Below are 20,234 nucleotides of genomic sequence, written 5' to 3'. Positions count from 1 at the left end.
CCGGGGCCATGGCTTAGCGGTTAAATGCATGCGCTCCACTGCTGGCGGCCTGGGATCAGATCCCGGGCGTGCACCAACGCACCGCTTCTCCAGCCATGCTGAGGCTGCGTCCCACATAGAGCAACTAGAAGGATGTGCAGCTATGACATACAACTATCTACTGGGGCTTTGGGGGGAAAAGTAAATAAATAAATAAAATTATTAAAAAAAAAAAAAAGTGGGGAAGGGGAGGGGCCAGCCCGGTGGCACAAGCAGTTAAGTGCGTGCGCTCCACTGCTGCGGCGGCCCAGGGTTCGCCAGTTCGGATCCTGGGCATGCCGATGCACTGCTTGGCAAGCCATGCTGTGGCAGCGTCCCATATAAAGTGGAGGAAGATGGGCACAGATGTTAGCCCAGGGCCAGTCTTCCTCAGCGAAAAAAGAGGAGGATTGGCAGATGTTAGCATAGGGCTGATCTCCTCACCAAAAAAAAGGGAAAAAAAAAGGGGGGGGAAGGGGAAAGAAGCCAAGAAATCTCTGAAAACAAGCCGCCATATTTTTTTAATACTACGTTAAAAAAAACAGAAGAGGAAGCTCTGTAAAGTTAAAGCTATCTGAACCAAGTACCCTTCCAAAAGTTCAGCAAAACTAATTGCAAATCAAAATGAGCAACAGAAAAAGCACAGAGGTCAGATCCATACAAATTTACCATAAGATAAAGAGAATAAGGAAAAGATCTCTACAAACAACTCACATCAGAAAGACATTCTCAAATTTTTTTTAAAAAGAACCAAATCTACAATAAACTATTTCAAAGAGAACTGAAAGATACTAAGAAAATGATAAGACACGAAAGAACAATATACAAAGAATTAGAAATAAAAGAAAAAGTCATTTTAGAAATGAAAGCTAAGCAATAAGAAACAGAGGGTAACTAAACATGATGAATAATGCCTTAAGAGAAATAGAAATTGAAAAGGAGGTTAAGTTTAAAAGTCAAAAAGAAATGAAGAACATATAAAGGATTTGAGAGAAGGTGACAAATATTGAAGATAGGCAAAGAAGAACCAACATACAGATATATAAGAGTCTTGGGAAAAAAAAGAAAACAAAAGCAAAAGGAAAAATTACATTCAAGATAATTTTCTTGAAAGATGTTCAACATCACTAATTGTTAGGGAAATGCAAATCAAAACTAAAATGAGACATCATCTCACTCCCATCAGAATGCCTATTATTAAAAAGACAAGAAATAACAAGTGTTGGCAAAGATGTGGAGAAAAGGGAACCCTTGTAACACTGCTGGTGGGAACGTAAATTGGTGCAGCCACTATGGAAAACAGTATGGAGATCCCTCAAAAAATTAAAACTAAGGGCCAGCCTGGTTGTGTAGCAGTTAAGTTCATGTGCTCCACTTTGTCATCCCAGGGTTCACGGGTTCAGATCCCAAGCGTGGATCGATGCACCGCTTATCAAGCCATGCTATGGTGGCATCCCATATAAAGTAGAGGAAGACGGGCACAGATGTTAGCCCAGGGCCAATCTTCCTCAGCAAAAAGAGGAGGATTGGCAACAGATGTTAGCTCAGGGCTACTCTTCCTCACACACACACACACACAAAAATTAAAAATAGAATTACCATATGATCTAGCAATTCCACTTCTGGGTATTTATCCAAAGAACACCAAAACACAAATTCAAAAAGATATATGCACCCCTATGTTCACTGCAGCATTATTCACAATAGCCAAAACTTGGAAACAACCTAAGAGCCCATCAATGGATGAATGGATAAAGAAGATGTGGTATATACACACAATGGAATACTACTCAGCCATAAGAAAGATGAAATCTTGCCATTTTTGACAACATGGATGGACCCTGAGGGTATTACGCTCAGCAAAATAAGTCAGACGGAGAAAGATAAATACTGTATGATTTCACTCATATGTGGAAGATAGACAAACAAACACATCGATACAGAGAACAGATTGGTGGTTACCATGAGGGGAAGGGAGTGGGAGGAGGGTGAAAGGGGTAAAGGGGCACATTTCTACAGTGATGGATGGAAACTAGACTTTTGGTGGTGAACACGATGTAGTCTATACAGAAGTAGAAATGTTAATGATGTACACCTAAAATTTATATAATGTTATAAATCAATGTTACCCAAATGAAAAGTAAAAAATAAATTTAAAAAAAAAGAAAATTTTCTTGAAATTAAAAAATTAAAAAAAAATTTTTTTCAGTATATATTGAAAATGCACAATAAGTATCTTAGGATATTAACCCAGAATGACCAAAAACAAGACACATTCTAATAAAACTAATAGATTTAAAAGAAAAAAAAATCCTTTGGACACCTATGCAAAAGAAAGAGCATCTGACATATAAGGAGAATAAAATTATGATCAGATATTGACAGCAATGCTTTATGACAGAAGAAAATGGGAATAACATATTTAAGATATTCAAGGAAAGAAACGAGAAGCCAAGGATTTCACAGCAAGCGAAACTGACCTTTAAGTGTAAAGAACACAGGGGAACTATTATAAACATGCAAGATTTAGGGAATATTGTCTTGAAGAAATATTGTCTTAGAGAACAAGTTTCAGACAACCCAAGTGACTGGGGAGAGACTGACATTAGGACTGGTGGTGAGCATCAACTAGGCAATTACTGTAGAGCTAAGATTAAATGAGGTTCAAAAGAGAGAGGTCACAGCATGTAATGGTTAAATGTTTTGACAGTATAGATATAGTACAACTATTTTAAAAATAGGGGGAGAAAGGAGATAGCACAGGCAAAACAATTTTTTAAACTGTTTTCAGTAATCAGAATTGATGATGGTGGTATATACAATTGTTACTCTGAGATGCGTACCTGTGTAAAGAAGGATAAAGCCTACATAACCAGGGTTCCTGGTGTAGAATATGACCTAGAATAGAAAAAGTTAAATAAAAGCCGTGCAGTACTGGATCTGAATTGGAAATATACACACACACACACACACACACACACACACACACACAAATATGTTCTAGCTCTGTCTACTAAAAATCATAGAAACAATAACCAACTCGCTCTCAGTGAGCTACCCCTAGTATCCATATTGTAGTCTTAAAAGAACATTTCCTATTTAAAAATAAACAAAAATCAAAACAGAGGTTCAAGGTGAGTAAGGCTGGAATACCCAGCCATTCCTGCTACCCAGGAAGCAGCCAAAGTCAAACATTTGAAATCCCACCTTTCCTATAGGAACTGCAACCAAAGAGCAGGTGAGGAAGAAGCATCTGGTAATAAAATTATTTTAGCTACTAAATGAAAACAAAATAAAAACATTAATATATTGCTATTCTGCAAGCCCAAAGGATTAAGGGATATAAGCATCAAGAGAACCCAGACATTATGTGCCTCATGATGAAGAACCCAACACCACCTACAGTTTTGACGAAAGGATCCGATCTGAGGCCGAGCTGGCCACTGGACCCAGCTGCCAATCTGCAGAAAACAGGACAGAGGAAGCTGAACTGCATCGTGCGTGTGCAGCTGGCCAGACCCAGACCACGGGAAACTCTACAGGCCAAATGGTCTGGATTCTCCAACAGACAACTTGTAAGAAAAAGAGAAGGGTAGGGGGGTGGGGCGCTAAAGGAGATTTAAAAGACATATTAAGCTTTAAAAAATGGGCAAAATTAAGCTAAAATATCCAGAGATGAACATTTGGGTGATAAAACCATCAAGAAATTCAAGTGATCACTATGAAAACCAGGGCAGTGGTTACTTTTGGAGGAAGGGAGGGGTTGTGTTTGGGTCAGGGCACAGGAAAGGGCTTCTGGGGTGAATGGCAAAGTTCCAGCTCTTGATGTGGACGGTAGTTACAAGGATGTTATCCTTCTAATAACTCAATAGGCTGTACACTAGGTTTTGTGTGGTTTTCTGTGTTTTATTTTTCAATAAAAAGGTTTTAAAAATAATAAAAATGGCTGAAGATGATGAGTATGCTCTTGAACCTGCTGAGTTGCATATTGAGGTGGAGCTGTCCATTAGGCTGTTGGGTTTATGAGCCTGGAGCTCAGGAGGAAGATTTTTCAGGAGGATATATGGAATAAGCAGCACGTGATCACTGAAGCCCAGGAGGAGTGTGCAGAGAAGAGGAGGAGGCCCAGGAGACAGCTCTGGGAAGGAACACAGGCTCTGAAGAGACGGGCCAAAGGAGACGAGCACTTGAAGAAACTCAGGAAGAACAGCCAGAAAGGTACACACAAAATCAGGAGGGAGCACTCATGTCACAGACCTGAGGGATGGGAGGACTTCAGTAATGAGTGGCAACATCTTCTATGCAGCAAGGTGTCAGGTGGCACACGGGCAGAGAAGGACTTGCTGGATGGAGCCATGCAGAGGCCGTCAGTGACCTTAGCAAGAGCAGTGGGTGGTGGGGCTAAGTCACACTGCAGTGGGCTGTGAGGAAGTAGGGTCGGGGGTGGAGACAATGCCTTACCTATTTGGTCCTAAGGAAGTAGGGAAACATGGCATCCAGGAGGTTTATTTCAACACACGGTGTGTGAACACATTTACAAGGCTTACGAAAAGCTGAAAAAGTTCCCATCTGAAAGCCCCTATTTTCTCAGTGAAGGAGAAGAAATCATTTGCTATCAAGTTGGGGGAGAAGTGGCAAAGTAGGTGTTTGTAGAGAGGATGGACAGCTGACGTGGGGCCAGAGACAGAGGTGACTGGGTGCCACTGAGGAGGTGCTGGCAGCCCCGAGGCTCACTAGTGCTTAGAGGCCTTGCGGTGTAGTGACTCCAGTCCCTAAGGCGGGGACGGGAGGGTCCCCTACATCAGCACTCTGCAGCCTTCAGGTGGGACTGGAGAAGACAACTAACTGCAATGACTCAGAACAGGGTTTTGTAGAGAACAGAAGGAAAGCATCAGATGGACAGCATCAGATTCCACAGTTCAGGCAGGAAAGAGATATAGTTCTAGGTCCTGAGACTAGAAGGGAAGCAAAGGGGAGGAAAGAGAAGATCCAATGTTTCCTCCCTCCCCCTTGGAGAAAAGTTGGCCCTGACTAATGTGTTGATATATATGAAGTTTATCTTTTGCATCTTCCACTCTCCCACCTCATAGTGACTCTCCCTCCAGAACCCAGGAGCGTCATGTGCTCTACATCAAACTCTCCAACAAAATACTGCACCTGTACTTCAAAGGACAGGACAAGGAGACATTTTAAAAAGGATACTTGTTAACCCAAGTGTATCTCCAATGGATTGAACTTCAGACACTGGAGAGAAAATGTGCAGTGTGTGCCGTGTGTGCGAGGCTTCAGTCTCCTGCTATGCCTTGGGATTCCAAGGGATATCTCTTTAAAGCAAAATCAGGTAGGGCGGACATCATTCTGTGATACTTTGAGGAAAAAATGAAAATGTTTTCTCTTGGCTTGCTGAAATTTGATTTCACACTTCTGTGGTGAAAGAAAAATTATAATCAAGGACGTTTAACTGCTTTAAACAGATGTGACCCTCTGGAATGATAGCTACTTATCATGGTGAATAGCTGTGATTAACATTTCAGAAATCAATCAACTGGCATTTTCTATGTAACTAGTACTATTCTAAGTTCCCTGAGTACAGAATGACCATATTTTCTTAAATCAAAATCAGAACACATTGACTGGAGACAGAGGAAAAACAGAGCTTCCTATGTGGCAATATTCTAAGTGCTTTACACATATTAATTGATTATATTGGCATACGACCCTATAAGATAGGTATGCTATTGTTATTGCCACTTTATAGATGAGGAAATTAAGGCACAGAGAGGTTTAGTAAGTTGCCCAAGATCACATAGCTAGTAAACAGAGGAGCCGGTATTTGAACCCTGGAAATCTGATATCGAAGCCCACGTACTAATACTGGATATGAATTATGAAAATGCTTAAGTTAATACAAGAGTTTGTGTACTGGGTTGAATAGTGTTCCCCAAAAATTCATGTCTACCTGGAAACTATGAATGTGGCCTTATTTGGAAATAAGGTCTTTGCATGTGTAATCAAATTAAGATAAAGTCATACTGGATTAGGATGGACCCAAATTCAATGACTGGTGTCCTTATAAGTAGAGAGGAATCTGAGCACAGATACAGATACAGGGAGAACACCATCTGACCAAGCAGGCAGAGATTGGAGCGATGTGTCCATAAGACAAGGAAAGCCAGAGCTAGACAAGGCATTCACCAGCAGCTAGGGAGAGGCAAGGAAGGATCCTTCCCGAGACCCTCAGAGAGCACGGCCCTGCCAACACCTTGATTTTGGACCTCCTGCCTCCAGAATTGTGAGACAATAAATTTGTTGGTTTAAGCGATCCAAGTTTGTGGTAATTTGTTACAGCAGCCCTAGGAAGCCAAGAGAATCTCTTACTAGTAATTAGTGACATGATGTCCCGAATACAAAAGAACTATAAACATTTATTCAATTAACAACATATAGCTTAATAACATAAGGAAAATGCTGAGCCAGGAGGTAGGCTTGTGGCTGAGCTTTGTCTCTGCAAAAGGGCTCCCGGACCCAATTCCAACGTGTGTGTGTGGAGGCTTCCCCACACCAGCAAGCAGTTCGTGGACACCAGCAGGGGGACCTATAATTCAACTCACTTCTGACTCTATCTACCCAGAGACAGCATCAGATTCCGCAGGTAAAGGGCTCAGTCCCACAAGACCGCCTCCAGTTCAGAGGTCAGTCACAAGCCCAGGTTGTCACCTGTAGTTCTGACCAACTGGCTACAAACTGGAAGTTCCCATGACCCCCTCCTTGGGTTCGATTAATTTGGTAGAGCAGCTCAAAGAACTCAAGAAAACCCGTTTACTCACTAGGTTACCGATTTATTACAAAGGCTATTAAAGGATACAAATCAAAAGCTAGAGGAAGAGGTACATAGGGCGAGGTCCCAAACAAAAGTGCTTCTGTCTTCCGGAGTTTGAGGCCTGGCATGGTAGCAGATGGAACTGTTCTGGTTCCCCAACATGGAAGTTCTCCAAAAAAAGGAGCTGTCTTTTTGGGTTTTTATGGAGGCGTCATTACAAAGTCCTGATTGACTAAGTCGTTGGCCACTGGTGGCTGCTTTAACCTCAATCCCCCTCTCCCCTCCCTGGAAATCAGGGGGTGGACTACAAGTTCCAATCCTCAGATCACATGGTTGGTTCTCCTGGCAATCAGCCTCACTCCGGGGTCCAAAAGTCACTTTCATTAACATAACAAAGACACCTGTATCACTCTCAGCACTTAGGAAATTCCAAGGGTTTTGGGAGCTGTGAGCCAGCAACCGTGGATGATATCTAAGAAATATATTTTGGTCATCTGAATGACCCAATATATATATTTCTTATAAATCACAATATCACAGTTACCCACTGGCTAAGAGACCTTGGGCAAGGTCAGCCTTCTCAGTCTTCTCATCCATAAAATAAAGGAGTTGGAAATGGGTTTTCTTTCTGTTTTAACTTTACAAAATTCTAACAGATACAGTAAAGAGCAAAAGTGACAGAATACAAAGATAATTAAAAAATAGGTAAGACTGCAAGAAAGTAGCCACTGCACAGTACCGAAGGTATCAGAGAGAGAAGAGAGACACACACACACACACACAGAGAATTAGTTTGCTAGAGCTGCTGTAAAAAGTACCACAAACTGGGTGGCTTAAGCAACAGAAATTTATTGTCTCATTCTCCTGGAGTCTAGAAGCTGGAAATCAAGGTATTGGCAGGATTGGCTCCTTCTGAGGGCTTTGAGGGAAGGATCTGCTCCAGGTCTCCCTCTTCGATTTACAGATGGCCATCTTCATATTTACACGGCATTTTCACAATATGTGTGTTTCTTTGTCCTAACTCCTTTTCTTATAAGGACACCAGTCATATTGGATTAGGGCTCACCATGATGACCTCAGTTTAACTTGATTACCTCTGTAAAACTCCTATCTCCAAGTTAAGGTCTTTTTCGGAGGTACATATGAATCTTCGGGGGACACAATTCAACCCGTATCAGCGAGAGAGGGAGTGCATGAGCAATATTTTCTTCTTAGGTACCACCTAGAGCTAAGCTTTTTTGTCAGAAGATTTTGCAGGCTGTGAAAAACATGTATTGTGTATAGAAAGAGAGTGATACGCTAGTTCTTGAAATAACAGAATTTAATAGGCACAGGATGGGGAGAAATAGTCAAAGAAATTAGAGAGAATTCTCCTGTCCAGAACTCTCTTTACAAGATAATACCAGATTAGGGATGTACGTCTTCCCCCTTTAATTGAATGATTTCCAGATAAGCTTAAGTATACTTGCACCCACCAGTGCATGATGTGCACACACACACACACTTCTACTCTCCGCTCAAGAATACGCACTGAGACTTGAATGGTACGCTCAGTCTGTGCCTCTAGGGCCCTCGCGACCTCGCCCTACTGACCCGGAGCAGTTACTTCATCCCCAGGGGTGTGTGACTTGGTTACGGAGAGTTTCAGAGCTACGAATAATATTTTCTATGAATAAATTTCTATAGTTCTGTCTGGAAAACGTGTTGCTGCTTATGTCTATGGTCCTCATTTATCCCTCTCTGACCCTTAATGGAAAAACAAAAAAGAGTTCCCTAACCCTTTCACAGCATGCAAAGATGAGGTTCATGTCAGAAAGTTAAAAGGCTCACAATTTTCCTCCTCCCCATCAGTCACCAACACCCCACAGTGTTAGCGATAAAGAAATTTAACTCCTGGCTGTCTTCTTTTAAGTTGCTGGTTGGCCCAGATGCAACAATTCTAAAGGAGGATGTCATGTTCCAGGGTGGCCACTGTGGACCTGTCCTGAGATCTTCTTTAACAGCTTAATTAATTCAACCAGTGACTTTTACAAGATGATAAAATTGTTACCTGTTTGGGGGTTATCAAGTTATTTAATGCTCTGTGTTTTATATTTTGCCAAATCCAAAGTCTTCCTAAGTGACTGCTGTAGTGTTCTCATTTGGAAGATACTGTTTTAACTAAAGTAAATTTTGCAGTAAGCTTTATTTAGCCAATTGTTGATGGCTAGCTAACTAAGAAAATAATTTAACAGATGCCACCAGTGTGTTTATAATAATTAGGAGGTACAAGAGTACAAATTCTTGTAAAAGGTTTTCAAATTATGGGGCCTTTCCTCCTTAAGAAAGAATACATGAGATTAGTTTCATAAGCGCAGGGGCCAGTTTTGTCTTTTTATGTATGAAATGCAACCCAACTCCACTCCATTATTCCCCAATTCATAGTGTTCCAAAAGTTCACTTAAAATTACATACTTTGGAACAAGAGACTCTTTTTCCTAAAGAAACCCTTTTATACCTGGTAACAGATAACCACCTGAGCCAGGCTCTGGCTCCATACCTGGAATACTTGAGCAGATTTAATTTTCACAATTATTTGACAAGGTAGGTAATTAAAGGCTCATGATCTCGCATCTTAAATCCTGAGGCCAGAACTCTTTCAGTTTTTGGCATTTTCTTTATTTTACAAAAAAATATGGTACATATAGTATATAGAACAAAAAACCTCTAGTGGGGTCTGGGGCAGACTTGGTTACCAAACAGATGAATATTTCTACATCAAAGCATATTAATTTTTACACCAAGGGGATGAGTCGGGACTCTGAATCATGTTGATTCAGGTAAGATTTTGCTGCTGAATGAGTTCAGGTGAGGTCAGGTTTTTTTCAAAACCGGCTCTCTGAACTTAGTAAATTTCCTAACTGTGGCTGAGGGCGTGTGCAGCTGTATTATTCTCATTTTCTAGAGGAGAAAGACATTGACTAGAGCCAAGTAACTCACCCAAGCGCATGGAGCCAGGAGGTGGGATTCAAATCCGGGTCTCCCTGGCTGCAAGCCCCTGCTCTCTGCATCACACTTACTGCCTTAAAATAAAAGGTTATTTCCTCCCACAATCCAGCTAAACCACAGAAATGATAGCACACTCCAGAATCTGACCACTGAGTAAAATGGCATTTCTAGGAGAAACCTCTGTTCAGGGTTTAAAGCCTGGGCATTTCCCACCCTGTTCCCGTCTTCCCAAGTCAAGGTAGGACCTGACCTGGCTCCCAAGGCAGTGGGAAGGGAACTCCACCAGCTTTGAGGCTCAGGGGAGAGCAAGGCAGGGTGGGGGCCTAGGATGTGAAAGAAAAGGCAGAAGACCAGGCTCTGAAGCAGGAGAGGGGAGCAGGGCTTTGAAGGAAACGTGGAAAGTGAGAGTGAGAGGCAGGTCTGAGAGTAAGGAGTGGGTCTCAGGCTCAAACAAGGAAGGGCCAGCGTGGACCAGAGGGAACTGAGAAACTGCAGTGGGCAGGGGTTTCTCTGTTGTTTTACTGCATTAGCAGGGGCAGCACTGGGGGCACAACGGCTCTCCTCACTCTTTCCACTCTTCCTGCCCCTTCCCTCCAGCCCACCTGCCTTGCAGCCCTTGCTCTCAGCAGCCCTGGGAGGGAGTGAGCACTGACCGAGGGCCTGTTCTGTGCCAGGCACCATGGCAGCACTTCACCTTGACCTCACTCAGCCCTAACAACACTTCACGGTTCATTGATGGGCAACAGACTCAGAGAGGGCAATGTGCCCAAGGTCACCGCACCAGGAAGGCGTGAGGGGGAAGTCAAACCCTGCTCTGAACTACCCCAAAGCCTATGTTCTTTTCAAGGACCAGAAGAGGGTGGGTGGGTGTGGGGCTGGCAGGATAGGGGGTGAGAGCAATGCATCAGGAAATCCAGGGGCTATGAGTCAAGATCCGTACCAGGCATGAGGGTGACAGGGAAAACAGGAAAATTGGAGGGAAGAAAAATTTCTCTTAACCATGAGAAATTCCTGCAGCAGCTGGGAGGTAAGAAACAGACACAGACCAGAGAGTATTAAGTTAGAGAGAGCTTGTTAAGATAATCTAAGTCAACTAAAACACTGATGAGCCATCTAAATTCAGTTACAATAAATAAAAAGCAATCCATCATACATACTTACTTCCCAAAGTTCATAGAGCTCCTTTCTGAGATCTTCCGGGAGGAGCTGGGTTAACTGCTTCATAGCTTCCTAAAATATCAAACCGTTATTTTAATCATGTTCCCATTTATCTAAGTTAACAACTCATCTACAAAAACTAAATAATGGGCTCAAACTCTTACAAATAACTCCCAAAGGGACAGCAGAATACTGGACAATATTTATGGCTTACAAGGAGGGCAGCTGAGTACATTAAATAAATAAGTGTATTTATTCATATGAGCTTCACTGAGCACTTATTTTGTGGCCTGCAGCACACCAGACACAGAAAAGGACAATGAGGAGGGTGTGAGACAATTATAGAAATATCAGAAGTGAGGCCGAGGACTTCACATCTCGCGGATGAATTGCAAGTTGCCCAGATAAATTTCAATCATAAGCATACTCGAGTTCAAAACAAACCTGAGAGTGGGGAGAATAGGAGAGTAACACTGAATTACAAAGGTCAAAGAAATTTTTTGTATAGTATTATATTCATTTTCTATTCTTAATATGTTTTATTGCAAAATGTAAAGCACTACACACATGGGCAGTTACTGTCACTAACGTAAAGGAAACTACATGATAGCATTTTGTAGGCTCAGAGACTCACAGGCTGAGAAGGCATATTAAAGGGTAATTAGCCAAACCATCCACGTAGTATCTGAACCCGTATCTGAACCCGTCAGCAGCAGCACTGAACACTTCTCACCCTCCCTCCATAAGTGGTCCACTGGTGGGAACCTAGCACCTCAAGAGGCTGCCCAAATGCGCTTTAGGCACCACTGACAGAAAGTACTTTCTTAGACGAAGCTGAAAATTATCTCTGTAGTTCTTCCACTATGCCCAACTCCATCCCTCCTGCTTTCTTGCTTTCTTCCCTCACACACAAACACAACATCATACAGGTGGGCAGTGAGCCAGCTGGGCCAGAATCTCTGTGGCCATAGTGACTGGTCCAAGGGATGACCATGTAACTCAAACCAGCCACTCGGGGCCATCTGCATGACTTGTCCAGCAGAGGCTGGGAGGGAGAAGCCACAAGTAGAAGCCCGAGAGAGCCAAAACCCAAAGAACAGCAGAGATAAGAGAACGAGAGAGCAGAGAGTGTTCTGTACTTGTTTCTAGTCTCCAAAGTCCCAGGAGCCACCCTCACTCCCGTCTCTTCCTTCATTTCTGTGTTGCTCCAGTATCCTTCTAAAATATCACATTTTGGGGCCATGAGGTCTGCAACTTACTCTCCAATGGCTTCAAATTCCTTCACCATCCTCACCCTACACCTCTTAATCTGCTTCAGTTCTTCTAACCAGAGGTCAGCCTCCTTGAAAAGAATATGGTTGTAAGAACCACTTTTGGGAAAGTGGTTACATAAAAGTGACAAAGGTCTTATATAAAGTCAAATTATGAGTTGGGGAAAAGCAATGAAAATAAAAATGGATTTTTTTTGTATATTTATTACTGGGATGAAAAAAATGTTATAGAATACCACCACTTCCTGAGCAAACCGTATTTGCCAGTGTCTACAATCCACTCTTGTCAATAACATCATCATCCTGAATGGCTTGTAGCATCACACCATCCTTAGTGGTAAGAAATTTACGGTATTTTGTACCTGCATTCTCCCTTGTTTCTTTTTCACAAATTTCAGCAAAATACTTGAGAAAATACTTTGCATTTTCAAAAATTAAAGATGTCTTTATAAATAGATCGCCTTTCTCTACACTATTCCAGAAACACAAGTTTGCCCATTGCTTTTGTTTGAAAAGAATGAACTGAATAACATATACGTAGAGGTATATCAAAATCTAAACTTTTAGAATACAAACATAAAAGTCTTGCTTTGACAAAGGATTATTTTATTCCCTTTAAGGCGATGCTCCCAGCACTGAACATAGTGACTGATGTGTGGTCTGACTAGCGGAACAGAACGGAATCATCGCCTCCATCATACTAGACACTATATTTCTATAAATGCAGCCTAAGACTGGATTGGCTTTTTGGAGACCACATCCAATTACTAACTTGCTAATATGCTTCTTGTTGACTAAAATCACCATGTCCTTTAAAAATAAAACAGACAACAAACAAATATGTTGTTGCTCTCTTCCTGAAATTGAGCAATGATTTTCCGGATCTAAACTCACTGACATCATTTGTTATTATACAGTCAGAATTGCATTTTGACACCTCTTAGGTAATCCATATTCCTCGTTTGGCAGCATGTGCCACAGAATCACGCCTACCTTTTTAAATGAATGCTCTTGACTTTGCTCAAGTCCAGGGTAATGGCTGAAGATGCCAGACTTCCCCTTCCTGGTGGTGACCCTGCCACTCCCACTTCTAAACCGAGTTTGGCCCTGTTCACACATAGATTTAGAGTGATAATTTCCATAGCTTTGTCCTCTTAGCAAAGCACGTCAAGAATTTGCCTATGGTTCTGAGCTGAATGAAGCTTTCAGCAAATGTCCTGTGTCAGTTTTGTGACAAACATCCAGAGAGCATTATTCATCATTCACACATCATTGGGTGTGTGGTGAGACTGAACAGTGCAGTAGTTAATTGCAAGCTGTAGGTTCAGATGGGGTTTGAAACCCGGCTCACCATTTATTAGCTGTGGAACCCTGAGCAAGTTTCTTAACCTCTTTGTCCTTCAGGTTTCTCATCTGTAAAATGGGGCTGATACTGGTACCTCCCTGAAAGGACTGTTGTGAGGATTAAATAGTCAATATATATAAAGCGCTCATCATCTGGCACGTGATAAGCACTCTATAACATGTTCACAGTATTTTTCATTTTCTCCATCTTGCCATGTTCACTCCTGTAATAAAGTTTGGCTCTTCTCCTTTTAACCTCTTGGTTCTTTAGCCACTGGAACCCTCGCAGATACACACAAACCATGACTCTGCCTTCCGACTTAATGTTTCTCCTTTTGCTGTATTTCAGCCACTGGTGTATTCCAGCCTCAAGTTCCATCTGCTAGTTCTTGGTGATCCCTACCAGGCGTCATTTATCAGCTGGAGTAATAACATAAAGTTCATTTTATCCTGTTTAGGAAGGGGGTCAGACTACAAGTATTGCTTTTGGCCCCTAAATTTGCTCTTCTATGCCCTTATTCTCCTTTTCATCTTAATACCTACCCTCCTCCAAAACAACCAGCCTGCCTGGTTTATCAAGAATTTTCCACCCTCCTACTTCAGTTTAAAGCCTTTCCGACGCAGTCGGCTAGCCTCTGGGCAAGTGAGGCTTCTGGGTTCTCATTATGTGCCCTTACCTCGAGCCAAGAAACCCTCATTTAATTATCTTAATGCATGGTTCAGACATCCAAATCTTGTTCATAAACACCACTTGCATAAAGAACTGTTCACCTCCCAGATCTTTCTCTCTGTTCCCAAATCCTAACCACAGCAGGAAGACGCAATGGAGGATCAGCGCTCTCCAAGCCTTTGGTTTCTGATCCAAGAACCTGTGGTTCTTTAAGATGTTTCCCCTGTTCCTTCCGATTTTGATATTTATTCTCCTGTGAATCAGAAGGAGCGGGCAGCAGCCAGGAGGTTTAATGAGGCCAGAAAGGTTTTTCATCGTGGCCAGGAGACAGCGTCCAGGAAGACTGCAGCACCCTCTCTGATTGTTCAGGTCCCCTCTATGCCCCTCCATGGGGCGTCACTAGTCAGCACTCAGCCTTGTCAGGACAGTAGTAGGTTCTCTCTCATCTCCAGTGGTTGGAGATCCTTCCGATTGACTCTGTTTTTTCTTCAGGAGGTTCTGACTTGCTCCTCTGTGGAGTAAGCCTCAAATTCACGGTGTACCTGCATAGGGACAGTTTGTCGTCCTCTCGGTGTCACTTTAGGTCTTTGATTACCCCCTGGTGCTTCAGTATATGATTTCTCCTCCACAATGTCCAGATTTACCCTTGAATAAAACCATCATATATCCTGAAATGAGCTGTATAATTGAGTTTTTTTCCCCTTCTTTAACTCTATGTCATATGTCACTACTCAACATCTTCTGGTTCAGGGCTAATTCCTTTCTACAACTCAGAATCTTGAGCTAATTGGTTTCTTGTTGTATTAATTCTGCCAATCAGTCTAGGAATTCTTTATTCATGACAGTCTAGACTCCTATGGAGAAACATTTCCTTAGCTTCCTCTCTTTTTACAAGCTGTCATGATGCTCAGCCTGTATTTTGGCAGGAAGAACACATTCTTAGACTAATCCCCTTGTTCCCATAATTCAGGATGGGAACAATCCTAATTTGGGATTCCTCATGGATCTTCTTGCCTCTAGAGGGTAAAATGCTGTCGGCTGCTGAGCTCAGTCTCCCTCCAGCTCTGAGAACAGCTATTTAAGCTCACCTGCCCTGTTAAACCATCTTGATAAAGGATCCGTCCACTTAGCAATTTAGGATCTCTGGCCTATAATAAAAGTAGCTTGCAATAATCCCTGAATTGAGAACCAGCCATTCGGCATTTAGAAAAAAAGCCTTCCTGGATTTTCCAGCCTCTGCTTCAAATATGTCTTCCTCTTTGGCTCTGGGTTTAGAGCCCAAATCGACATTGACTTAATGTTTTCTTGATGTGATTCACTTCTTACTAATACAAATATTTTTCTTTACTTTTAACCAATAAATTAAAGGATTAATTTAAAGTTTACTAAATAATAATTATAATAATGATTATTCTTATGATTTATAGAACTTCTCTCCAAAGACCTTACCTGGCATGGAGAATTCCTTCAAGTTCTGGCTATTTCCATTGATCAAATGAAAGCCATACTCCCTACGTCCACATACTAACGAGAATGGAAACCAACATAATTTCCCGTCCCTGTGTTACACAAGGCTGGGAGCAGTATACTTTCCTGCTCTTGTGTTAAACAAGGCCGAGAACAAGCAAAAACCAATCTGCTGCTTACTCCAGCAAATCCTCACTTTTGGAAGATAAGACTGCAAACCACCCAAAAGGGAGTAAGCACCAATCCTCCTTAAGACCTTGCCTCACGAGTCCCACCATTCCAAAGCTGTTACGTCCCGAACTCTGTGCAATCCCAACTAGTTGCCCATCTTGTAAGATCCATTGAAACATCCTCCACTCCAGGCCCTAAAACTCTATAACTAACCTCCCCTGCCCTTCCTCTTCCTGAGACACTATTAAGATCTGTCAAGGAGGTGCTCTCCCTTGCTGCAATGGTCTAATAAACTTAGCTTTGTTTCAGCAACAGTTTTTTCTGGTGGTCTGTTACGGAGTCAACAGTCAACACTGACCTCTTCTCGCCTATGTTTTTCTTCTTTGGGGACGTTATCTGCTGGTGCTATGTCCCCCACGATGCATTCTGCCATATCGTGAACCAGGGTTAGGCGTACACATCTGACCAGGCAAGAAATGGTGAATAATTACACAGAATTATATTCTCTACATGTTCCTCCTCTTGACTATTTTGAAGTTACGTAATATATTTTTCTCTCTCCACCCTCACAGAGAATTTTAATGCAGTATTTTCTGAAGCAATTATATTCTGCCAGCCTGCAACAATTCTGAATCCAAAGTGCTGGTTACTATTCAACTCAATACATGAGAGGGCACGGGAAATTGTTAGCATGCATTTTTTAAAAAAATAGATGGTTTCAAATATCACTTTAAAAGATTGATAACTTCAGATTACAAAGCCAGGAGATGATCTGGTTATAGCATTTACTTACTGATACAAAATTGAGCAACAACCATTTCCCCAACGTACTAGTTAAATGTCAAAATGAGGCCCTCTCTAGAGAAACAGGTAGAGCTGGACAGATCTGAGTTCAAATCCAGCAACCAGCATTTATTAGCTGTGTGACCTTTGCCAAGTGACTTAATTTCTTTAAATCCTCAGTTTTGTCAGCCTTTATTTTATCATCTGTAAAAAAGAGGTAATGATACTTTATAAGGTTGGTATGAAAATTAAATTTGATAACGTATGTTTCTGGCACATGATCATTCAACAAATGGCTATGATTATTAGTGATAATGATTAGTGATTAGGATAATCCCAGTCAAAATAACACAGACAGGTCACAAGATAAATGCCCCAGAGGGCCAGTCTGTTTCATGCTCCCACTATTCCCAAGGCAGGACAAGTCCTGACAGTCTCCTTGGAGGTGTCCCTGCCTGCAGCCTCTCTCTCATCCGTTTAAATTTCAGGCTACTCTTAAGTTCATCTCCAGCCGACACACGTCCATCTGGTACTGCTTGCCAAAAACCTCCTCAGCTCCACACCGTCTGCAGAGTAACAGGGCTCCTCAGCCCACCTAAGGAACCCTTTGCTGCAATCAAACTGACTGACTTATCATTTCCAAAATGCACTTCTACTTTCCTACCATCAGAGCTGTGGTTTCCACGCCCTCCCCTCGCGTGCTGTGCCTTCTCCTTCTCTACCCAGTCAGCCCTTGAGAGCTCATCTCAGATTCTGGCCCCTCCATTAAGGTCACCCAAGAACAGTGATCTCTCCTTCTAGAATATTTTGCTAATTTCCTAACACAGTTTGTGCTTTTTATAGAAGCCAACTATGGCCTGTGTAATTCACGTGCGATTTATTTACTGTCTTATATTGCTAGTAAACTTTGTCCTGTGCTCAAAAAGCATTTTCAATACTGTTGATTAACCGCAGGGGGAGAGGCTCTCTCTCTTTCTCTGCTACATCTTGCACATATCACTCCAAAAAGTCACCTCACACATGGGGGGCTAGATGAAAGTACACAGTGTACTAATACAATGATAGAATCCTAGACATAACACACTCACCTTCAGGGCCCTGGAAACCCTAATACCACACTTAGTTTCCTTGAGGCCAAGGCAGGCTTTTTCACTTGTCAAGAGAAAACCCCAAGTGCAATTTACAACTGAAGCAATCAACACACATAGTGCCCCTTCCCACATCCTGAATCTGTATGGTTTGCCTCAAATAATTTTTCTTGACATAGAATTAGACACAGGCCTGAGTCATGGAAAGTGGTGCACACTCCTAGACCAGAGACCCTAACAAACACCAAAGTGCACATCAGCTTACCGATCTTTGTTGAGATGGTCATCTTTGGTCACCAGAGCCATAACTGCCATCCTGTACATGTGATCTGACACACTCTCTGGCCTCTCGACATTTCTGTAGACCCAGCCAGTCCGTGGGACTCTCTGATGAAAATGAGACGAGAAAGAAGCTTATAAAAATAAATATTTTAACTATCTGCTATGCTCTTCAAGAGAAGTCCAGTGAATAGGGCACAGAAGCAGGATCATGATTTCAGAATAAGTATTAAAAAATGCTGGAGTCGGCCCTGTGGCCGAGTGGTTCAAGTTTCGTGTGCTCCGCTTCGGCACTCCCAGGTTCACGGGTTCGGATCCCTGGTGCGGACCCACATTACTCATCAGCCATGCTGTGGCGGTGTCCCAAATGCAAAATTGAGGAAGACTGGTACAGATGTTGGCTCAAGGCTAATCTTCCTCAAGCAAAGAAAAAGGAAGATTAGCAGCAGATGTTAGCACAGGGGGAATCTTCCTCAGGAAAAAAAAATGCTTAACTAACCAAAATGGGGCCAGCCCTGGTGATTCAGTGGTTAAGATTCAGCATTCTCGTCTCCCAGTCAGGGAACCACACCACCCATCCGTCGGATGTCATACTGTGGCAGCTGCACGTTGCTGTGATGCTCAAGGCTATGCCCCTGGCATTTCAAATACCAGCAGGGCCACCCATGGTGGACAGGTTTCAGCAGAGCTTCAGGACTAAGACAGACTAAGAAGAAAGACCTGGCCACCCACTTGTGAAAAAATGGCCAGGAGAACTCTGTGAATAGCAGTGGAGCATTGCTTGAAACAGCACCAGAAGGTGCTAGGATGGGGCAAATAGACCAGGCGGGGCTCTGCTCTGCTGTACACCTGGTCACTAGGAGTCAGAATTGACTGGAAGGCCCTAACAACAACAAACCAAAATGACTGACATCTGGAAACAAATAATCCAGTGAGGTCAGAGAATGAGAGAGAGAGGGAGAGAGAGAGACCCACAAGCATACAATACAAAAGGCCAACAGTCAAGTTACTCTGTGTAACTGATGTATAAATTATGGAACATATACAAGTCCTTCAGACATAAAAACAAAACTGTCAAGTATCTTATTTTTGTTAATTATAGGAGTTGGGACTTTTTGCCTTCAAACAACCCCATTCAACACAAGTAGAAAACACTGTGGTGAAAGGGAACTTGACCACCGAACTTGACCAAGACACAGACTTCCAAATTCTGAAGCAGAAGGGATAAGGGCATGTCTAATGGCTTCATGCTACCACCAGTCACGACTTTTCCTTTTATTCAGATCATGATGTGATCTTCTGAGACTGCACTTTTTCCTCCTAAGTCCACATTTCTAAAGAATCTTATAAACAGTCGTCATAGCGGCATGAAACGGATCATCTGCTTTCAACTTGAGAAATTCTGCACAATCACGAAGGCGGATGGGACACGCACATGATGTAACTCCAGCGTGTCCTATATAAAAATCCTGTTAAAAAACGTCTTGTTATTTCTGGAAGCCACCGTGAGGCAGATGTAAAGCCCTCCACTTAACATCTGCGGGGCCGGCGGGGGCCCCGCACCTCTCCGCGCCGGCTGCTCCCGGGAGCCTCCCCACGCGGGCTCGCCCCCCGACCCCGCAGTCCCCGCGGGTCAGACTCTCCGGGCCCGGACGGCCTCGCCACCCGGCCGCGCCTCCGCCCAGACGGCCCGCCTCCACGGGGAGCGGCCCGCGAGCCCGCGGCCCCGAGGGCGGAGGGAGGGAGGCCCCGCCGGGAGCCGGAGCCTCGTGGGCCCGCGGCCGCTTCCCCGGCCCCGCACGCGCCGGCGCGCCGCCCGCTCACCTTGAGCTGCCCCACCAGCCGCAGGAAGCGCAGCAGGTGCCCGGCCCCGCGGCCCGACGCCGCCTCAGAGGACGCCGCAGCCATGCGGCCAGATCCCCAGCGGCTGCAGCAGGCCGCGTGGCCGCCGCCTAGGCTCCTCCCCCTCCTGACTCCTTCCTCTCCCCTCCCTTCTCTTTCTCCTCCTCTTACCTCCTCCGCTTCCACACTCTGTTTTTCCCAGAACCTTCTGTCCAGTGCTCCACCTTCCTGGCCTTGGTAGCTGCCCCCTGGGCATTGCACCATCCAAGGCAGACACAGTACTAGGCACTCATTACTACTTGTTTGCTGAACTCCACTCAACTGAACTCGGTCAA

General features: G+C 43.4%; 1 protein-coding gene across 4 annotated transcripts in view; it reads right to left on the bottom strand.

Moving 5' to 3' along the window:
* Window positions 1–19,993, bottom strand: part of HDDC2 (HD domain containing 2) — a 32,015-nt gene extending 12,022 nt beyond the window's left edge. For 3 of the 4 annotated variants that reach the window (XM_058566358.1, XM_058566359.1, XM_058566357.1), the window contains exons 1-4: window positions 19,882–19,993; window positions 18,044–18,165; window positions 16,266–16,368; window positions 10,988–11,056 (exon numbers count right to left, since the gene is read on the bottom strand). In XM_058566358.1, the coding sequence (XP_058422341.1) occupies window positions 10,988–11,056; window positions 16,266–16,368; window positions 18,044–18,165; window positions 19,882–19,965 (378 nt within the window). In that variant the 5' untranslated portion in view covers window positions 19,966–19,993. The remainder of the gene's footprint in view (window positions 1–10,987; window positions 11,057–16,265; window positions 16,369–18,043; window positions 18,166–19,881) is intronic. The other variant, XM_058566356.1, reaches the window with a different exon arrangement.
* Window positions 19,994–20,234: the final 241 nt, after the last annotated feature.

Source organism: Diceros bicornis, chromosome 23, assembly GCF_020826845.1.
Source record: "Diceros bicornis minor isolate mBicDic1 chromosome 23, mDicBic1.mat.cur, whole genome shotgun sequence".
Classification (NCBI taxonomy): Eukaryota; Metazoa; Chordata; class Mammalia; order Perissodactyla; family Rhinocerotidae; genus Diceros; species Diceros bicornis.
Note: the sequence above shows the minus strand (reverse complement) of the source record. Positions and strands in the feature narration are given on the sequence as shown.